Source organism: Xylocopa sonorina, chromosome 9, assembly GCF_050948175.1.
Source record: "Xylocopa sonorina isolate GNS202 chromosome 9, iyXylSono1_principal, whole genome shotgun sequence".
Lineage (NCBI taxonomy): Eukaryota > Metazoa > Arthropoda > Insecta > Hymenoptera > Apidae > Xylocopa > Xylocopa sonorina.
This window is the reverse complement of record NC_135201.1, coordinates 11459986-11480301: the sequence shown is the minus strand read 5'-3', so window position 1 is coordinate 11480301 and position 20316 is coordinate 11459986. Positions and strand designations below refer to the sequence as shown.

The 20316-nt window shown below is 45.1% G+C and overlaps 4 protein-coding genes across 5 annotated transcripts in view; 2 read left to right on the top strand and 2 right to left on the bottom strand.

Annotated features, from left to right (window-relative positions):
* The first annotated feature begins 5802 nt into the window (after positions 1-5802).
* On the top strand, positions 5803-7341 carry Gem2 (Gemin 2). Of its 2 annotated transcripts, XM_076900645.1 has the most exons (6): positions 5803-6022; positions 6089-6173; positions 6282-6440; positions 6509-6547; positions 6610-6792; positions 7150-7341. In XM_076900645.1, the coding sequence occupies exons 1-6, from the start codon at positions 5916-5918 to the stop codon at positions 7240-7242; spliced, it is 666 nt and encodes a 221-aa protein (XP_076756760.1). In that variant the 5' UTR covers positions 5803-5915; the 3' UTR covers positions 7243-7341. The 2 variants fall into 2 exon arrangements, with proteins under 2 accessions (XP_076756760.1, XP_076756758.1); XM_076900643.1 differs by having other exon boundaries at positions 5806-6022; positions 6505-6792.
* Positions 7265-8487, bottom strand: LOC143426915 (ubiquitin-like protein 4A). The gene is made up of 3 exons (XM_076900646.1): positions 8246-8487; positions 7900-8005; positions 7265-7820 (listed from the first exon to the last, which is right to left on the bottom strand). The coding sequence occupies exons 1-3, from the start codon at positions 8291-8293 to the stop codon at positions 7522-7524; spliced, it is 453 nt and encodes a 150-aa protein (XP_076756761.1). The 5' UTR covers positions 8294-8487; the 3' UTR covers positions 7265-7521.
* A 417-nt stretch (positions 8488-8904) lies between these two features.
* On the top strand, positions 8905-10257 carry LOC143426741 (ribonuclease H2 subunit A). Its single transcript, XM_076900364.1, has 2 exons — positions 8905-9162; positions 9299-10257. Exons 1-2 carry the CDS (start codon positions 9013-9015, stop codon positions 10142-10144), a joined length of 996 nt encoding a protein of 331 aa, XP_076756479.1. The 5' UTR covers positions 8905-9012; the 3' UTR covers positions 10145-10257.
* Positions 10258-11448: 1191 nt separating this feature from the next.
* LOC143426770 (uncharacterized) overlaps positions 11449-20316 on the bottom strand; it is a 45470-nt gene continuing 36602 nt past the window's right edge. The window contains exons 2-6 of the mRNA XM_076900399.1: positions 14805-15010; positions 14058-14193; positions 13670-13809; positions 12692-12959; positions 11449-11695 (exon numbers count right to left, since the gene is read on the bottom strand). Of these exons, the coding sequence (XP_076756514.1) occupies positions 11628-11695; positions 12692-12959; positions 13670-13809; positions 14058-14193; positions 14805-15010 (818 nt within the window). The 3' untranslated portion in view covers positions 11449-11627. The remainder of the gene's footprint in view (positions 11696-12691; positions 12960-13669; positions 13810-14057; positions 14194-14804; positions 15011-20316) is intronic.

The following is a 20316-nucleotide window of genomic DNA, read 5'->3' as shown; positions in this document are numbered from 1 at the left end:
GTGGCAGGTATCCTGAAACAAGCTGAAAGAGAGGAAATGGAATTTTTCATGGCTATGAGACCAAGAGTGGATCGTTGGACGGGGCTCAACAGTACTTTTTCTGGTCGAGACAACGGGTTATTTTCGTGTAGCTCGTGGAACTCGAATGTAATATCGGTAGAAAAGAGGCAGAAAGTAGGCCAGCCGTGCAAACGCTTCCAAATGAAGCGCGTTCCCTGCATCCAGTTTCTTTGATTCTGCGGTCACCAGGAAGTCCAACCAGTTCGATTGGTATCACGAATCGTCTCCTGAAAAAACAAGACTCCATAAAACGTCCAACGTTATTGCAACAGTATTAGAAACACTTTCGAAACAGAGGATGGACCAACGAGACCATAATAACGAACGTTTTGGCGAGTGTTAGGTGAAATGTATCAGGTATTTCCACGCTTAACGGTAAACCAGAGATTCTATAAACGTCCAACGTTACTGCAACAGTATTAGAAACACTTTCGAAACAGAGGATGGACCAACGAGACTATAATAACGAACGTTTTGGCGAATGTTAGGTGAAATGTATCAGGTATTTCCACGTTTAAAGGTAAATCAGAGATATCGCGAGCTAATCTTATTCCCTGCAGACGAGACACCTGAGATCTCTGTCCCTATTTCAGGACTATCAAACTGGAGAGAAACTCGTGGCAAGCTTTCGAGGCAAGCACGACAATGGCCCAGTGAAATAAAGAGGCGAGGGGTTTAATAACAGAGGCCAGCCAACAGGAGTAGGGAAGAGCTGAAGGGGGGGACAGACAAATAGACAGCTTTTCCCTTTGTGTCGTCGAGAGAGGCCTCTCACTCTCTCTCTCTCTGCGTTGGCCTCGAAAGACGCCAGAAATTTCGTTCCCTGCGACGCGTACCCGTTAATTTGTATGGAAATACGCGATTCTAAACCACCCAGCTGGCCTCCCACGGATCGTCTTCGAGCGAACAATCCGAAACGAGGAGCACGGTGGATTGTAATCGTCTCTTTAAGGGTTGCTCCAACGATATCGCCTGTTCCTGGTTTACGACTTCCAGAGACACGTGGACGGTTTTATTAGTCGAGACGCGAACCCTTATCCGCGGTTGGTTCGACGAGAAGTTTCACCACGAGAAATACTCGAAGAACTTCAGTCGATTGCTGGTCCAGCGGATGTTCTTCAGAGAGAATTACTTGGTGGCTCTTAATTCCAAATGATCTGTAGGTAGATCGTACTCCACACTTTTTTATCGCCCTCTGTGTTACTCCTTTTATTTCTGATCGAATGTTTGACCAACAGAGAGCTTCTAAAAAGGAGATAGCAATTTTTGATCGATCACGATAGATTTATGGAGTATATTTTAGTGGCACAGGAAGAGAAGAGATGGATGGTAGTTACTGCTTGTTGGGAATCAAATTCAGACATGATTCGAGTTGTGGCGTGCTTATTTATGGTTCTGTTCGAGTCGAGATACTTTCTATGTTAATTACACCTATTCCTTTTAATTAACGAGGAATCTTCGTGGTTGTTAGTTAAGTATAAAGATTTATCTGTCCTAAATCCATGGAAAATCAAAAAGCTGTCGATAATTCAGAGGAATCCAACTACTTTTTAAGTTCTCTATTGCATAAGGTGCCGTGCTTATTTATGGTTCTGTTCGAGACGAGGCACTTTCTATGTTAATTACAGCTATTCCTTTTAATTAACGAGGAATCTTCGTGCTAGTTAGTTAAGTATAAAGACTTATCTGTCCTAAATCCATGGAAAATCAAAAAGTTGTCGATAATTCAGAGGAATCCAACTACTTTTTAAGTTCTCTATTGCATAAGGTGACACGAGGAGTTATAAATCACTGTAATCACCTTACACGAACTGCGAGAAATAACTCGAGGGCGTGAATATCAGTCAGGATCGATCGTGACTTTTACTGGTGATGCTTCCTGCGAAAGAAATTTCGTCGACTCGTCAATCTCGAAGCACTATCCATCATCGTTGCATCGGATATCGCCCAGCTGAAAGGAAAAAGTAAGAAGAAAGAAAAATGGACAACAATTTATAAGGTAGCAGAGAAAATGATGGATGAATGATTGAGTGGATGGACACTATTCGAAGAGGAAGTGCTAAAAATTAATTTAAAATTCAGCGAACAACTTCCTCTGAGCGATTAGAATTTAAATAGATATGGCAATTTTTTTAAATACAATCACTTGACAATTTTAAAACTAAGCGCACAATTTGAACTGGTGGCGCCATCTCTTCGAAAAGTGCTCAAACTGGTAGCAAATCGTTACTGATAGGTAAGTGAACTACCAGCGACTGGTGGCGCCATCTCTGTGGAAATTGCTGAAACTATTTGGCGAGTAGTTTCAGCCGTTCGTTAAGAGATGGCGCCACCAGTGCGCGAGACGTAGTAAATTTAAAATTAAAATGCGATATTATTTAAATACACTACTTATTCTTTTATAATTATTTAATTTCATTCGATTGCTTAATATAATAAATACTTTGAATACGATTTACGTTGATTAACTAATTGCTTTTTCCTTCTGTTATAGGTGTTACACAGAGAGAGAGGGATACAGCTTGGATTTTGAAGAAAATTAATGGAGTACAAGGAACCACTTCAATCAACCATTTTAATTTAAGTTTAAATTAATATAATAATATTTGTTATATCATGTTAATTGTAAAATAGCTAAGTAATTGTAAAATATTGTACTGTAAGAACTTACATCCATATAGAATCAAAATCAATAGTAATTTCATGTATATTTTATTAATTTTATTAAATAAAACAATTTATTAACTACAATTGAACAAGTCTATTCATTTACCAATAACCTGTCCTATATTCAATCCATTCCTGTATTAATTCCTGTCAAGAAACATTATCCTACTATGACGTCACTTCCTGGAATTTTAGGGATTCCCGGAAGTGACGTCATATTCTATGAAGTGGCACTGTAGGATACCTCCTCTAACATCATGTTCTCCTGATACAAAGTCGGATTTCCAGACTTCTGATCGAAAAATTGGCAAAGTATCAGGAGAACATGACGCCACAGGAGGTATCGACAGTTCCAGGAATTCTTGATGACGTCATTTCCAAGAAATGGCACTTTGGGATACCTCCTATGATGTCATGTTCTCCTGATACAAAGTCGATTTTTCGAGATTTCGATCGCGGAAATCGAGAAAGTATCAGGAGAACATGACGTCATAGGAGGTATTCTTGCCACTTCTAGGAAAATGACGTCACTTCCAAGAATCGTCGAAATTCCGGGAATTCTCGATGACGTCATTTCCAAGAAGTGGCACTATTCGGATACCTCCTGTGACGTCATGTTCTCCTGATACAAAGTCGATTTTCGAGGTTTCGAACGCTAAAATCGAGAAAGTATCAGGAGAACATGACGTCACAGGAGGTATCCGAAAGCGCCACTTCTTGGAAATGACGTCATCAAGAATTCCTGGAATTCTGGCGATCTTGGTTTTCTGATTTTTCAATCGAGAACCCAATTTTCTGACTTTGTATCAGGAGAACATGACGTCACAGGAGGTATGCTTGCCACTTCTAGGAAAATGACGTCACTTCCAAGAATCGCTGAAATTCCAGGAATTCTGGATGACGTCATTTCCAAGAAGTGGCACTATTCGAATACCTCCTCATATGTTATGTTCTCCTGATACTTTCTCGATTTTAGCGATCGAAACCTCGAAAATCGACTTTGTATCAGGAGAACATGACGTCATAGGAGGTATCCCAAAGTGCCACTTCTTGGAAATGACGTCATCCAGAATTCCTGGAACTGTCGATACCTCCTGTGACGTCATGTTCTCCTGATACAAAGTGGGATTTTCAGATTTCTGGTCGAAAAATCGACAATGTATCAGGAGAACATAACATATGAGGAGGTATCCGAATAGTGCCACTTCTTGGAAATGACGTCATCGAGAATTCCTGGAATTTCGACGATTCTTGGAAGTGACGTCATTTTCCTAGAAGTGGCAAGAATACCTCCTATGACGTCATGTTCTCCTGATACTTTCTCGATTTTAGCGATCGAAACCTCGAAAATCGACTTTGTATCAGGAGAACATGACATCATAGGAGGTATCCCAAAGTGCCATTTCTTGGAAATGACGTCATCAAGAATTCCTGGAACTGTTTATACCTCCTGTGGCGTCATGTTCTCCTGATACTTTCTCGATTTTAGCGATCGAAACCTCGAAAATCGACTTTGTATCAGGAGAACATGACGTCATAGGAGGTATCCCAAAGTGCCACTTCTTGGAAATGACGTCGTCCAGAATTCCTGGAAGTGACGTCATTGTCCAAAGATCGCCAGTTTTCGGATTTTTCGATCGAGAACCCGGTTTTTGGACTTTGTATCAGGAGAACATAACGTGCGAGGAGGTATTCTTGTCTGCCATTACTTGGAAATTGACGTCACTTCCGGGAACCTTTAAAATTCCCGGAAATGACGTCATACAGTATGTTGTTAAGAATTATTCTAATTTGTGAACATGACAAGGATAGTGGATTGGAAGGGGATAGAGTTATTGGTAAATGAAGAGACCTTTTAAATTACGCTTAACAAGGAGTTTTATTTAATTAAATTATTAAGATGTACAATGTTTTACAATTACTATGTTATTTTACATTTAACATGGTATAACAAATACTATTATAATAATTTAAATTTAAGTTAATAATTGTTGATTGATGAGTTTTCTTGAAGTTCATGAATTGCCTTCAACACCCACGCTTTATCTTCCTCTCAGTAACACCTATAACAGAAGAAACAAGCAATTAGTTAATCAAAGTATTTATTATATTAAGCATTCTAGTGAAATTAAATAATTACAAGAGTCTAAAGAATATATTTAAATAAAATCGCGTTTTAATTTTAAATTTTCCGCATCTCGCGCAGTGGTGGCGCCATCTCTGTGGAGAGTGCTGAAACTACTCAACGAATAGTTTCAGCGATTTCCACAGAGATGGCGCCACCAGTCGCTAGTATGTGGATCGTTGTCTTTGGCCACAATATTTTCTTCTAATTAACTTTCACGTTGGATGGCTTTTATATAACAATTTTATCTAACAACAACAAGTCTTTACAATTAAGGTAAACTGAAGTAGAAGTTAAGAAATACAAATCTAGATTGGGCAAAGGCAAATTGTGATGTGTTCTCTTCGATGGCGCAGTAATAAGTGAATAATTAATTTGAAAAGCGTAGAAATTTGAAAGACGTCGCAAACGAGAGTCTCTTTTTTATAGATGGCGTGAATTAATTTTGAAACAATTTCCTAACGAAAGTGTACCCTGCGAGGAGCGGAAGTAGATGGCTGTGAATGTGTCTGCTTATATGAGGAAGTCGGTAACGTCGGTAACGCCACACCTCGCGCCCTTGTGGCGCCATCTCTGTGGAGAGTGCTGAAACTACTCGCCAAGTAGTTTCATCGATTTCCACAGAGATGGCGCCACGAGTCGCTAGTAGTTCACTTGCTTATCGATAATAATTTAGTACCAGTTTCAGCACTTCTCGCAGAGATGGCGCCACGAGTCCTAATTTCGTGCGGTAAATTTAAAATTAGTAAGAAATATTTTATTTAAATATATTAGACTTTATATTTAATAACATTAAATTTAACTATTGAAAATTGAACTTAAATTGAGTTAAGGCTCTTTCTAATAATTATCAAGTAGTATTAAAATGTACATGTACTTGAAAATTACTATTATTTAATATGACATTGCATCAGCTTAGGTTAGAAATCATTTGGAGAGGACAATTGTGATTGTATATTTTCAAGTGGACAACAGAAGTTATTTGCAAATTTAAATGGACGAAGCTTGACAACTGATTAAACTTATCGAGCCGACATTTCGAAGTTTTGAAGTAGTGGCCAGGATGATGCATTCCTTTGGCGAGCCTGCTTTCATCGTTGGAGACATCGACGAGGACGTTAACCTATCAATAATACCCACATCAGGTGAAGAATACATTAAAAGAGTTATGTAAGTGAAATTTATTTCGAAATTTCTTAGTCGAATAGCAAATAATATTGTCTAGCCTTGTTACAGATTGGAGGCACAAAAATGTGCCGATGTAGTGGTGGCTGAGATCGATCGGAACCGCATTAAAAAGCCTACGATCGACGTTGAACCAGTAAGTGTTGCCAGTCACTCAGTCGAGACACGACTGTTTCAATGATATTGATTCGCTTCAATGATATCAGAATAATGCATAATAATCATGCGAACGCAACGTTATAAGTTATCAGGCTGCGTGGAAGCACCGCCATGGATTGGCCCTTCGCTCGACTGGCAGTTGTATCAAGTATCAGACTTCTCTGATATTAGATTGTACATAAGTCAATTGAAGAGCGAGATTAGAACGCTGAAACGCAAATGGATACCACCCAAAATTGATACGGTATGCGTTCGAGTGCAACGATACTTTAATCGATCGGTCGGATGTTAATACTTTGATCTTACAGCCAGATATGGACGATGAACAAGGTTGGATCGAATTCTGTTCGGGTAGTGGCGCGGAGAAGGCCAGGTTCGCTCCAAATTTGAACACCATGTTCTGTTTGAACCAGCCTATGGTCGAACAAATATTGGAGCATCTGGTGGAGTACGTTAAAAGCTTGGACAAGATAGAATACGAGTTGGGTCAATGGATTTACGCGCTGCTGGTTATACTGGAAATGCCACTGACGCCTGAAATGTGTTCCTGTTTACGATCTTTGGCCAGAACGTGCTCAGTTATGCGCGCGAATTCGGTAATAAAATACATGAAACACGCGTTAGAGCGTTCGTTATTTCAATGCAAAGGGCACATACTTTGATCAACGATGAGTAATTAAAAACTAAGACATATTTATTCTAATCGCAAAGAAAGAACATTCAACGTGTTAAGTGTTATCTATTGGACGTAAGGAACATTGTTCTTTATTTCTTAACAAATCGTGTTTACCGTTCTAGCGTATTGATATAGTCTCCAAAAAGAAAAAGATAAAATTATTACTTGTATTAAAAGGACATACAAAAATTGTTCGCCAGTTGTTTCTCCTGTTAATCATCCGTCAATCAAATCTTAATTGTATCTATTTCTTTTTCTCTCTTTTTTCCTGTTTTAGATGAAACTGGAAGTACACGAAATTGGGACACTGAATTTATTTATATGCCTAGTTGCAAGATACTTCCGTCAACTGGACTTGGCAGACCCTTGAGAGTATACCCATTCTTTTTCCGTTTATTATTAAGTAAAATTGTAATTATATATGGACTTTGTATGTACGTGTTGCGAAGAAATTGTTCTTTTTTATACATTTCTAAGTCTTCGTTCTTTGCGCACTCTTCCCCTTTACAATATTCGTTTGAAATATATATTACTGGTTATCCGGGTACAACGAGGCAACTGTTTTCTCTCTCTTTAATTAAATAAGAGCGTATTACAATAATCAAGTGACAAGCGAAAGGAAGGAGTCTGGGAAACCAAAGTTACACCCTTAAGCTATGTTCTCTTGGTCCTGGAGTAGTGCGGTCGCTAATCGTTCTAGGTCATCGTAACTAAGGCTATTCACTTTATTCTTCAGGTCTTTCATCAACTCGTTCACTATCGACTGTGTCTCCGACTCTGTGTAATAATGCCTCAGTACTCTGGATATCTCCTCTCGTAGTAGATGCATTCCCGACTTGCTATGAGAAGCCTTCCCCTCGCTAGATCCCTCCTCGGCTTTCTTAATAACCAACAGGTTCAACTTGCTACCGTCCTTGATTCCTGGATAGAAACTCAACGGATTCTCGTCTGAAACATCGACCAACCGTTACCGCTGTGCCTCGCAATCGAACCTTACCGATCGTTCTCATGAAATAATGCAATTCACCGGCTAACGTCTTTCCCGTGAGCAACAGTCTCTGTTGCGGAACATCGATGCCCAGGAGGTCGCTGACTTTGTGCTTTAACTGAAGAACCGTGTCTGACGGCATAATCTATCGAAATACAGAATCGTTCAATCGATTACCCTCTGGTCGCTCTGAAACTTGTACTTAACCAACATGAAAACCACAATATCAAGATGAAAACCAAAAACCAAGATAAAACAAGAGAATTAACCAGCCATTTCGTATATCGCGCGCAGATCAAGGAATTGTACGCGACCACGTCGTATGCAACCCGTTGCGAATGTAAATGGAAAAAAAGGAAATGAATTGATAACATCGGTTACTCACGTCAACAACGCATTCTTTCCCTTGGAGTTTCTTCACGATTACTTTCATCGTGCACCGTGCACGCCGTAGCGTCCGCGTCTCGACCACGACCGTGTCCAATCAAATTCCTCGCAGCAACGGAACCTTCAATAACACCGATAAAAATTCGAGCATTTTATTGTGAGGTTATATTTTGCGACACACGATATATTACACCAACACGCAGAGCGTCATCAACTATTTCCACCGTTGCGAACGCGCATGCGCGCGACTGACTCTCTAAAGTCTCTGCGCATGCGCGCCACTGGCTCTCGAGAATCTCTGCACATGCGCGCCATTGGCTCTCGAGAGTCTCTGCGCATGCGCGCGACTGACTCTCGAGAATCTCTGCGCATGCGCGCGACTGGCTCTCGAGAGTCTCTGCGCATGCGCGCGACTGGCTCTTGAGAACCTCTGCGCATGCGCACAAATGAATCTTGCGGACGACAGACTGATCGCGTTTACCAATAAACGCATTGAAATTTTCTCCCACAATTTTGCAAATAGCAATTCACACGATCATCTGCTTGCGATAAATATCTCGATTAATTAACCTGTTGTGTCATTGTAATTAAAAAGAGAAAATAATTATAACACGCATAGATCAGTTTCCATGTCGCGACGAGTATCGATACGCGACCTATCGACTCCGTACGCTTTCGATTTTTGGCGGTTAGTCCGAACGTTTACGTTTTGTTTTCAGGTTAGGTTCCGTGTCTTTCGAGCGGGAGAAAGTAGTGGAAAAGGTTATGGAAGACGAGAAGGAAACGATGGACGAAGCGAAATCGGAAGAGAATTGCGTTAATCATAATGAAACTGGTGAAATTACCTGCAAAGAGAACCTAACCCCATATTTCGAAGCCTGGGACCATAGCGTTAACAAAGTTTACTTATCAAAGGTGTATATTTGAAGAAGAAAGAGAATATTTCGCTTACTCGCTTATTATAGAGTCAAAGTTATTTGCTTCATGATTTGTGATTCATTTTAATCATTCAAACAAACCTGGTGTTAATCAGCATTTTAAAACTTGATAGGTACCGCAGATATGCAAGGACGAGCCGTGTCAGCTTGGTATCGACGAGGCTGGTCGTGGACCAGTCCTTGGACCCATGGTTTACGGGATCTCCTACTCTCCTCTATCCAAAAAACAACTACTCGTAGATTTAGGCTGCGCAGATTCGAAGAGCTTGACTGAGGAGAAGAGGGATATAATTTTCGACCTGATCTGCGAACAGCACGAAGCAATAGGCTGGGCTGTGGATGTTATTTCTCCAAATACCATCGCGAATAGCATGTACAGTCGCGTGAAATCGTCGTTGAACGAGGTGTCTATGACTTCAGCGATTGAGCTCGCCAAAATGGCGATCGAGGCTGGTGCAAGGATCGCTGAGATCTACGTGGACACTGTGGGCAAACCAGAGAAGTATCAGGCCAGGCTCGAGCAGATTTTTCCTGACATCAAGATCACTGTCGCGAAGAAGGCTGACTCGACGTATCCTATCGTCAGTGCTGCCAGTATTTGCGCCAAAGTTTCTCGAGATCATGCGATAAGGGCCTGGCAGTTTCTCGAGGGACCTATGACGAGCGATTACGGAAGCGGATACCCGAATGATCCTGAAACCAAGAAGTGGCTGTCGGAAAATGTGGACCCTGTGTTTGGGTTCCCACGTATCGTCAGGTTCAGCTGGTCTACAGCTGAGAGAATTCTGGAATCGAAGGCTCTGTCAGTCGAGTGGGAGGAAGTGGAGGAGGAAGGGAACCCTGGGCTGCAAAAGATATCCAGTTTCTTCGCGAGATCGCCTGCTAAATCTTGTCTGCCTCAAAGGAAACGGCATCTGTTTTTCACGGAGAGATGCCTCTTCAATAATGCCACTTTGTGATCCTCCAATCGTCTACGATACAACTTGTGCTCGTATACTCAGTGTCTTATATACAAACTGCAGATGTTTATGCGTGAATACATATTTATATGAACTAATAATTAATAATTAAATAATTGGGAAACCAGATGAAGCATTCGTGATGAACCACGAGTAATTTACCGTGGTAGAGTTGCTGTCGTTGAGCGGTTAATCAGGGAAGCCAAGTTATTAAAGGAGAAAGTGGAAAATGCGTTTGGGTATCCGGCAATTTTCTTGATCCTTCGACCACCAAGATCGATTGTAAATATTCGCATACTTTTTCATATGACATACATTCTGTATTTCCGTGTACGTATAAATTCCCCGTAAATGCATAAACTTCCACAGTCTACTTATCTATATAGTTTAAAAAGCTATCTCTCGATGAAACTGAAACTTCTGTCTCTCGGATCCGTCGACAGTAAACGACGATTTATTATCAGAACGTTAAGTTAATGATAAAAGTCGGTTCAATTTATGTACATATGTACAGAGTGTCGTTACACAATAAAATACCTTACGCGAGGAGTGGTTTTGGTTTTTTGTCCCTCCACTCTCTTTTGTATTTCACTTGCGATTAACAATTAGGAATGTTATTTTAGCGCGAAATCCTCCGATGTTCTTTGGTAAAACGCATCCTGTACATCCTGGCACACGCTCGAGCACGCACACACGCAATTATACGGTTCATCGGTTATTTCTAGGATAACATATCTCTGCTGATTAATAGCGACTAGATTGATAAAAGCTACGACGAAAGAGAACACTCTCACCGGGTTTAAATGTTCCTCGTTCTCTCGCGACTGGACGATAGAAACACTCGTGCACAATTAGAATCTAAGTATACTCGACTCATTCACTCGTTCGCTCCGTTACGATTATTTATTTATCCCGTTCGCTCACGCTCGCGATCCCCTTAACGACAATAGACAATGCAGAGGAAAAAGAAGTACTCGTGGGAGTCGAAATTCCGCGTTCTAAAACGTCTCAAGGTATCTCGCACGAGATCATCTGCGTTTAACTCGCCACTTTCGACTCGCATCAACGATCGACTGAAAACATTCAAGTGAGTATGGTCGTTTTCCTGTTCGAGGACTTGCCAGCCTCTGCGCACCTTCTCCGTAAAAGTCTATGATTCAAAGATTACAAAATGTATAGCGAGAAAAAACGATGATGTCCAGAGAAAAGAATCGAGAGTGTAAAAGTTTTGAGAGATGCGCGCAGAGACTCGCGAATCGATCCGGTAATTAATCAATTACCGCTAACGCTATTGCGACACGTGTATCTCCGTAAACTGTACCCTCTCGCCTATGTCGTCGCTAATCCCACTAACTGCGATTATAAAAAATAGAAACAACACGGATAATTTAGTACACCGTGGTCTCCAGCGCTTGGAGGCTTGGAGGCCTGAAAAGGATGAGCACGGAAACGACGCGGCACCACGTTCTGTCCCTCTTTTTCTTTATCGCAGGATCAATAAACTCGTTATTACTGGCAAGATGCAGGGCACCAGCGCGCTGCTTCCGCTTCCTGGAACAGAAAATCAAAAAATTAGTCAGCCATCGGTCAATCCGCGAGCAGCAATTTTTCGAGCTCGACGAATCAAAGGCCAAGGATCGAAGGGCAGAAGGTGAAACGAACGGTGGTGAGTTCGAGTGAAAAATCGGGACGCGATGGCCGCGGTTCGATCGATATTGCCGTGGGAATTGTATTCACAACTACCGACGCAAGGTTTACTGACGTTCGTCAGGCATGCGACCATAAGTCAGCGAATTGTCGGCGAACGAACGCGTCCCTGATTCGTAGCCGCAGTTTTTCTAACGATATTTCGCATCCAGTCGAGCAGCTCGATCTTTTTTTTCCCCCCCTGGCATCCATCTTGACGATTAATGCGTCAGTGGCTCGTGACGGGGAGAAAAAATATCGGGAAACGTATCCACGACGGGGCTCGAGTGTTTGACGAACTTGTTCAATCTAAAGCTATCAATGTTTTAACGTAGACGAGTGCAATAATAAAGACGCGGAACGATTTCATCAAGTGGTGCGCTTCGTTAACGAGAGAAGCGATTTTGAAAATCTGATACGCGCGCGTTTTAAGCACGAGGCGATGGTTCCCATTCTACCTGGCTTTCGAACGGAATTCGAAGGAATTCTGGACGCTCAATTTTCCATTCTACTGTCCATCGAGGAATTACCGACCGCGATTTTTCTTATCGACCGTAATTGCGTTTATCGTCGGACGAGAAATCGAATGGTCGCGAAACCAAGGATAACTGGACCACTTGAAAGCTGTCTGATGAGAACCGCTGGGTCTCCGCCGCCAAGTACATCGCGTCCTTAAGCGATCTCTCCAAAAGTGCTTTTCCCCCGAAATGGAGGTGGCTTCTACGAAAACCCGTCGTTCTACATTTGCCACGGCTTCCGTTTCGAAAGGATAACTTTTTTACGATTCCTCTCGAAGTTACGCTTATCCTAGCCAGAGCCTGAAGCTCCGCGACGCCGCTGTTATCCACCCTCTCGTCGTACCTCCCAAGATATGTTCCGCGTGCGTGTGGCCTTGCGCCCTTGTCTCCCTGCTCTCCATGACCGGCATCTTGAGAGGCCTTTCACCCTCTATGCTAAGCTCGTTCGATTTCCAATATACGGTCGCTATCGTCGCCAGGCATTTGATCTTCAGGTCGCCCCTCTTGAAGTGCTTCGTACGCAGACGGAACTCCAGACCCAGCACGGCCGTCTCCAGACCCTCGCGATCCACCTCTGTGATGTGGGGCCCCCTCAAGTATTGCGTGTCGACCTGAAACCAGCGAGTAACAGGGGAAAAGAGAAGAAAAAAAAAGGAGAACGTACTCTTCTCACGTGCAGCCGCTGCGCGTGTCTCGAGAAAAGACCCAATTTGTAATCCCACCTGAACGAGCGAGGGTAGCCGTGGGTTAAGTTACGACTGCGTTTACCATGCGATCCGACGTCTCCAGGGTGAGCAGAACGTTCGAGAAGATGGCGAACCGGGAAGACTTATTGGTAGAAGGTTAAACAGGTCTGGATGAGTCTCTGGTTACCTCGTGGAACGGACCAGCTGGACTGTAATCTACCTCTTTTCGACGGTAGTCAGGTTTCCGGTGCGAGAAGAGAGGAATCGAGGTGAGACGCAGGATGGCAGGCTGGATTTGAACATTTATTGGAAACTGATAAACACGGCACGCCTGTCGATGGCTCTGCCTGTACGGCCAGTGTACAGCCCTGGCGATTACCATTTATAACACTTCAATTAGCCGCTTTAAACGATCCGCCTCGCTCGTCCAATTAAAGGAACACCGTTCCTTGATCGAACGGCACGCTGCACACTTCGTTCTGGAAATCGATACACGGTGGTCAGAGCGTAGTGGACGATGAAGGAGGTTCGCATCCCGCACGTGGCGCGAGGGAGCAATTATCAGCGAGGCGAGGGCGAAGAAAAAGTGTCGACCGTCTTTCTCACACGGGTTCCCACGATTTGAAGACACTTACAGGATCGCCGTTGATGAACCAGCTGAGCATGGCGGCGGGCTTCGACTTCGCTGAGGTGCAATTGAACCGCACCACGTCGCCAACCTGATAGCGATGCCTTCCTGGCCTGCCAGTGATAACTGGCCCGTCTTCCGGCAGGGCTGCAACGTTATCGTTACTTTTTTATCCCTCACAAGAATAAAAGGAGACGCAGTGATGGAATAAAAAAAAAAGGAACAGTGAAAACAGTCCACCCTCCTCGCTAAAATTAACTTATTCTTCCTAACGCCAAACGTGATGGAACTAGAAGCGAGAGCAGTGAGAAAAGAAAGGTGGTAGATGTTTATGTTGGACTAAAAAACGTTTCCTGTTCACGATGGAAGATCAACGATCCGTAGAAACTTCTTACCCACTACCAGCATGTCCGAGTGATCGGAGACGGTTTGGAAATTGGGCGCCTCTGCTGATACCTCGCATCTGTACCTTCCGGTGCTCATCAGGTTCACTGAGTACAGAACCACCGATCTCTCAGTGGAATTGTGAATCTGCAAAACGTGATCGTGTCTCTGTAAAACGTGGCCATCGACGTAACTCCATGCAATTAACCAGTTAACTGCGTTCGACGTGTATACACGTCGCACCAGAACTTCATTTCGTTGCGATTGGCGAGTATAATTCTTGTCAGATAAAAATGCGAAAGCCTTCTTCGTTTTACTTTCTTCATGAAATGTATAATAGGATTCCTTCGCGCTTGACGCGTATTCTCATCATTGCTTGATTTTAATCACGCGCTTTGTAGACGATTTCTGAAGCTAAGTTCCAGAGTTAACTGGTTAAACCTACGGTTCGACGAATCCATATTGCCATATTATCGCGAAATTGTCGACGATGATGGAAACCATCTCGATTCGATTGCTCGATCGCCGCGTTACCCTTGGAGCAGCTTCGATTCTCGTTTCCCATTTTTTTCGCGCGTTCTCTCGCGAGAACTCTTGGCTCGACGACTGCACACCGGAAGCAGGCAACTCCAGGGGAAACCGGGCAATAGAGCGCGATAAAAATGAAGAGCGGCTCGCTTTAAATAGAAAGCGAGCCGCGGGGCGCATTGGCGCGGGGCAAGGGGTGGGGAAAAAAATCAATACAAAGTGATTCTTACGTTCGCCGTGACACCTGGCAGCTGAAAGACGAGCACTGGCGGCCTGTCTTGCGGCACGTATCGATAGAACTCGTTCCCATCTTTGTACCATTTCACGGAGTACAGCGTCTCACCGTCCAGGTTGAAGTTGCACTCCAGTCTGATGTTCTGTCCACGGACCACGTGCTGTGGGACCACCAGCTCGAGCATCCTCAACGCGATCGTGTCTGCAATCGAAAACGTCCCAGAAATTAATGTACAATTCTTTCGTGGTTCGTTTGGTTTTATTTTCAGACACATCAGAGGTTTTGACTCTGATTGGCGACTGCTACGAGGACTGTTCTCTGGCGGAATGGCAATTTATCGCAGGTAAAAATCGAGCGACGTTCAGTAGACGACAGAGGGAAGCCAACAGAGAGTTCGCCAAGTTTCAAAGGGAGGATAAGCAACCGAAGCGTGGCGGCGATAATCGAGGCGGCTGACGAATCGTTTCGCGGATACGAAGCTATTCGCACGCGTGTTTGCGCCACGTTTCCAGCAACAACAGAACAATTCCACTGTCTTTTCCACCTACCGCTGATCCAATGCACGTAACGTCGAGCGTTCACAGCTCGATCCGTGAACCGTGGCACGCGATCCTCTCCCTTATCGAATGTCTCCTCGAGCGAAAAGTAGAAGCGTGAACGCTGTTCGAGCAATCGCGAAACGGACTTTCGACTGACTGTTCAATTTCCGTGGGCGCGAGCAACTCTGAGCGAGATCAGCATTCGTGCGGTTCGCTAAATCGTTGTTAACCGGGCCGCAGAGTCTCGCGAACAATAATAAAAGCACGAAAAGAGAGCTGTTCCTGTCGCTTATCGCGCGACACGCTTCGATTTCGTCTCACCACGGTTTTTAGCCCCGTTAGTTTGAAACGCGACGAGCATTAACTCCGAATCGGTCGACATTAACGCCGCGCTTCAGCAACAAAGAGAATTATCTCTCCTCTCGCGCGTAGGAAAGAATCATTTTCAGGCGCTTTAAAAACAGAGACCAGGAGGGGATACAGACGGACGTCTGCGTAAACGCGAGACACTTTAATCTAAACGCCTGGGAGCCCTGGAAGTTGCTCTTGGCCAACTTCGTTCCACTTTCCGATTCCCCGGATTCGTGGACCTCGCAATTCTCTCTAATTTTCCGTGTAGATCACGCTCAAGTTTATGCCAGAATACAACCAGTCTGAATATCAAACGGTGAACCAACAAGCTCCAAAGGAAACCCTGTGCAAAACTGCGAAAAACAATGGTTACCACCGCAGACGTGACCTACTTTATCGACCGCAGATTATCCAATTAATCACCCCAAGCCCAGAACATCCATAACAACCGTAAGAAGCGACGTTCACGTTCGTACCAACGCTAATTCCTCTTCGTCCTCGAGTGTTTCTCTGCCCCAAACCTCAAAATCAGGACGACAAACTAGGGACGATCGAAGGGCAGAGAACGCATACATGGCTGCGTATCCTGTGGGGTGTTGTCCTTGGTGGGGCGAGAAAGTGGCACTCTTCGAAGATAAGGGCCGCAATATCTGGCCCAGGAAAAGCAGCCAGCGCGTGGAAAAAGTCTTGTTCGTACGATTGTCAAGGGCTGTGATTCACAGCTGCAAAAACCGATCCAATTATTCGAGGAGCGCCCGGGGCGGGTCGCTTTTATCGGCGCCGCTGGTGCATCGACCGACGCGTCGCGCGTCCTGCAAACCAGAGAGGAGAGAGCCAGGGGAATTTTTCTGTCGCCTCGCGCGACCCGCCGCGGAATTGCGGCTTTGTCTCTCCTGGCTGATGCGTGATAACTTTTCTTCCGCGCGTCCCCGTTTCCTGGCTGTTTTTTCGTGGCGGACAAATGGACGAGGAATTTGACGAACGCCCCGGACAGCTTTTTCCCGGACAGCGCGGACGTCGAGGACGTGGACAGGATCGGGTCGCTGCGATTATATCTGGACAATCAGGCGAGCTCTGAAGGGAGGATTTCCCCGTAACGACGGCCAGTTACTGGCAGAACGATGCGATCAAGCATAATAGGATTAAAAATCGAACATCTACCGATCGCTAATCCCTGCACGCGTTTCTCTATGAGATACAGAAATTTCAATGAGCTCTAATGAAAACCTGCCCTAATAGGCGATAATAGCCACGAAGAGACGCTCTGTATCCGAGGACGTAATCGTTTAGCAGAATTTGGAAGCGTAAAGAGGGGCGAGTGGACGGATGGAGGGATTGCATCTGAGATACAGAAATTTCGATGAGCTCTAATATGAAAACCTACCCCAATAAGTGATAACAGCCACGAAGAGACGCTCTGTATCCGAGGACGTAATCGTTTAGCAGAATTTGGAAGCATAAAGAGGGACGAGTGGACGGATGGAGGCATTGCATCTGAGATACAGAAATTTTGATGAGCTCTAATATGAAAACCTACCCCAATAAGTGATAACAGCCACGAAGAGACGCTCTGTATCCGAGGACGTAATCGTTTAGCAGAATTTGGAAGCATAAAGAGGGGCGAGTGGACGGATGGAGGGATTGCATCTGAGATACAGAAATTTCGATGAGCTCTAATGAAAACCTATTTCAATAAGCGATAATAGTAGTATCCGAGGACGTAATCGTTTAGCAAAAATTTGGAAGCATAAAGAGGGGCGAGTGGACGGATGGAAGCATTGTATCGGCACAAAACGTGTCCAGGACAGGAACCGGTTGTCAATCTGGGATGCGAACACCGATCGAGTCCCCTGGTCGAGGCTGACGCTTTCAATCTGCGGCGTATTTAAAACCCCCGGGGATGTTTTCCGCAGGGTCGAGCAAATATTTTTCCCATCAGGCCGGAGGTCGCTTGTTACCTTGGCTTTCGCGATCGACAAAGAGTTGCTTTTCGTCGAGTCCACCGTGTCCAGGGTCGACTTGGTGGCGGTCGAAGAAAGGGGCGGAAGAAAGGGAGAAAGGAATCGCGCTGTTGTCCGAGGGAGATAGCGGACGAGCGGTTATTAAAGGAGACAGAAAGTGAGGGAACGATAAGGAAGAAGGGGCAAGGGATGGAGGCAGTGAATGGCGATGTAAATGGCGTGGACGGTGAAAGGGAGAAGGGTGGAGAGGAAGAGGTGGACGCAAGTGTGAAGACGACGGTTGGAGAGAATCAAAGAGAGATAAGAAGCCACGATAACGAGCAGGAGAGTGAAAAGATGGAAGGTGGTGGATGGTGGCGCGGGGGTTCGACGGGGGGGCAGTTGAAAGAAAAAACGAAAGTCGGCTACTGGGGGAAGAAAAGACACGGGGACTGTAAAAACATTAAATGTTTCTTCCGCCGCCGCTATTTCTTTGTATTTCTTTCGCCCTCTGTTTCCTTTCACTCGTGCCTCGGATTTCCTTCCTTTGGCGATAATAACCCGAGAATGGCCGCGAATGGTCGCCAATGATTTCCCACGGATTTACGCGCTCGTACAAAAGTACAAACGCCAGCCACTGAACGAATACACCACGAATACACCGCGAATATAGGGGAGCCTGAGAATATTCCATCGACGACATTCGAGAATAATTGCTTCGTCCGTAATTCCTACACGCGTCCCAGAAGCGTTGCCAGAGACCGCTGCAGGGTAGTTTCGATCCACCCCTAACGGCAGTGAACGGCTCTCGCCCTCAGTCGTAGAGACGAGAAGAAGTCGAAATCGAAAGTCGTGAAAGGTCTGCCAGCGAGCCTGGGCGAGGGGGTTTTGGGGGGCCAGGCTGAACAAAACGAAGAGGAAAAGAAAGGAGGACGAAAGAAAGGGGTGGCTGGCGATATAACGAGTGCGGCTGAGAACGTCGCGAATATGATTCACTCCCGCTACGGTGGCAGTGATAACTCATGCATATTGAACGGCATGGGGTCTGATTTGTTCTGTGAGTCAGTCGTTGCACGCGTACCAGGCGTCTGCACCGTGTCACGGTGGCGTCGAGGCCCCCGTGAAGCGTCGTCGTCAGGAAACGGGGATGAATAAGCGCACACACGGCCGCTTTTATCGTATCGGGGCTGGATCGCGCGAGTACTTAAACTTCCAACGATAGAGAAGAGAGAGAGAGAGAGAGAGAAAGAGAGAATCGGTATACACGGAGCCTACGGAGCGCCTAAGTTGTCGTTAATTAGGTCGACGACGTCGTTCCGCCTTCCACGGAGGCCTTCGATATTCCCTTTAACGAACGGGTTCCAATTTCGATTCGAATGGTAAACGACGGAAATCGACTTGGATCGAATTGAAATTCCTCTAATTAAGCGGTTAATCCGACGGCTCTGATTTGTTTTCAGTAGAGGGAGACCCCGTTCATAAATCAACCGGGCGGCGGATAAATCGCGCCCCCGTTCAAGTTGCTCGATTTCAGTTTTTTGTTTTTTTTTTCATTTTTCCATACAGAAAACGGAACGACGCGGTGGCGCGAGCTTTTCTAATACATACAAACGAGAACCAGGAAGTCTGGCTGACGAACTTCATGAATGTTGATTGTCCGACGGCTGGTAGATGATATTAATGAGCGAGGAGGCACTGTCGCTTCCTCGTTTCGTTCGTAACAATTATTGCGAACGAGGCTGCTGTCCGCCCTAATGCTGGGGATATTAAGATCGCGCGATGGGATGCGATTAGTCGACTCGATCGGTTATTCGAACGCCAACCAGCGTGTGCCTCGATCCTCTACTTTTCTCTGGCTTATAATACTTATCGCGACCCTCTGACAGTCGCCTCTGCGGCTGAAATAAACGCAGGAGAGCGCGAATGATCCGAGTCGATCCACCGCGAGGGCTGAGCCCTCTCGACTTTCAGCATCGTGCATTCCAGCTTTGACAGTCCCAGTGGACCCTTTTTCCAGCCACGATTCGAAGGTGAGCAGAGATGGCTTCAGCCAAACGATGCTATCTTTGACGTTGTGTCGAGTCTACTCTGCGACGCTTCAGGCTACTGGAATTTACGTGTTCGTTAGTTAATGAAACGAGGAGTCTCTCGTTAATCGGTCAGAATAATTCTCGAAATGGAAACTGGATCGCAGCTCGTCTAAGAGAGGCTTTCTAGTTGCGAACGTGGGGGTTGAAAGTTCAGTTCGAAACGGCGGTGTCGCGCCCTCTCTTCTGCGCCATCGTGTTTGATCGCCGCTGTTGGTCCAGCGCGATGGAACTTCTCGCGAGCATCGGAGAATGGATCTGTGCAACGAATCGAGAGGCTGTAAACAGACTGCGCGTCGAGCAATTGGATTACCAGCTGGAAACACCCCATAAGGACACGCAACCAGCGATGTTGAACCACTGGCACAGGTTTTAAAGCGATCAGACAGGGAGAAAGAGTCGAGAGAGCGCGAAATCCCCGTGGACAATCGGATAGTTTCGAGATCGTCGCATCTCTCGAGGAAGCCCCTTCGTTCAGGGATGAAACGACGAACGAAATGGGGGATAGTCGAGGAGGAAGCGAGATAGGAGGAGAGGAAAGGGAATCTCGCAGGTGTCATCGCGGCAAACCCCTCTGGTGTCTGGACAGT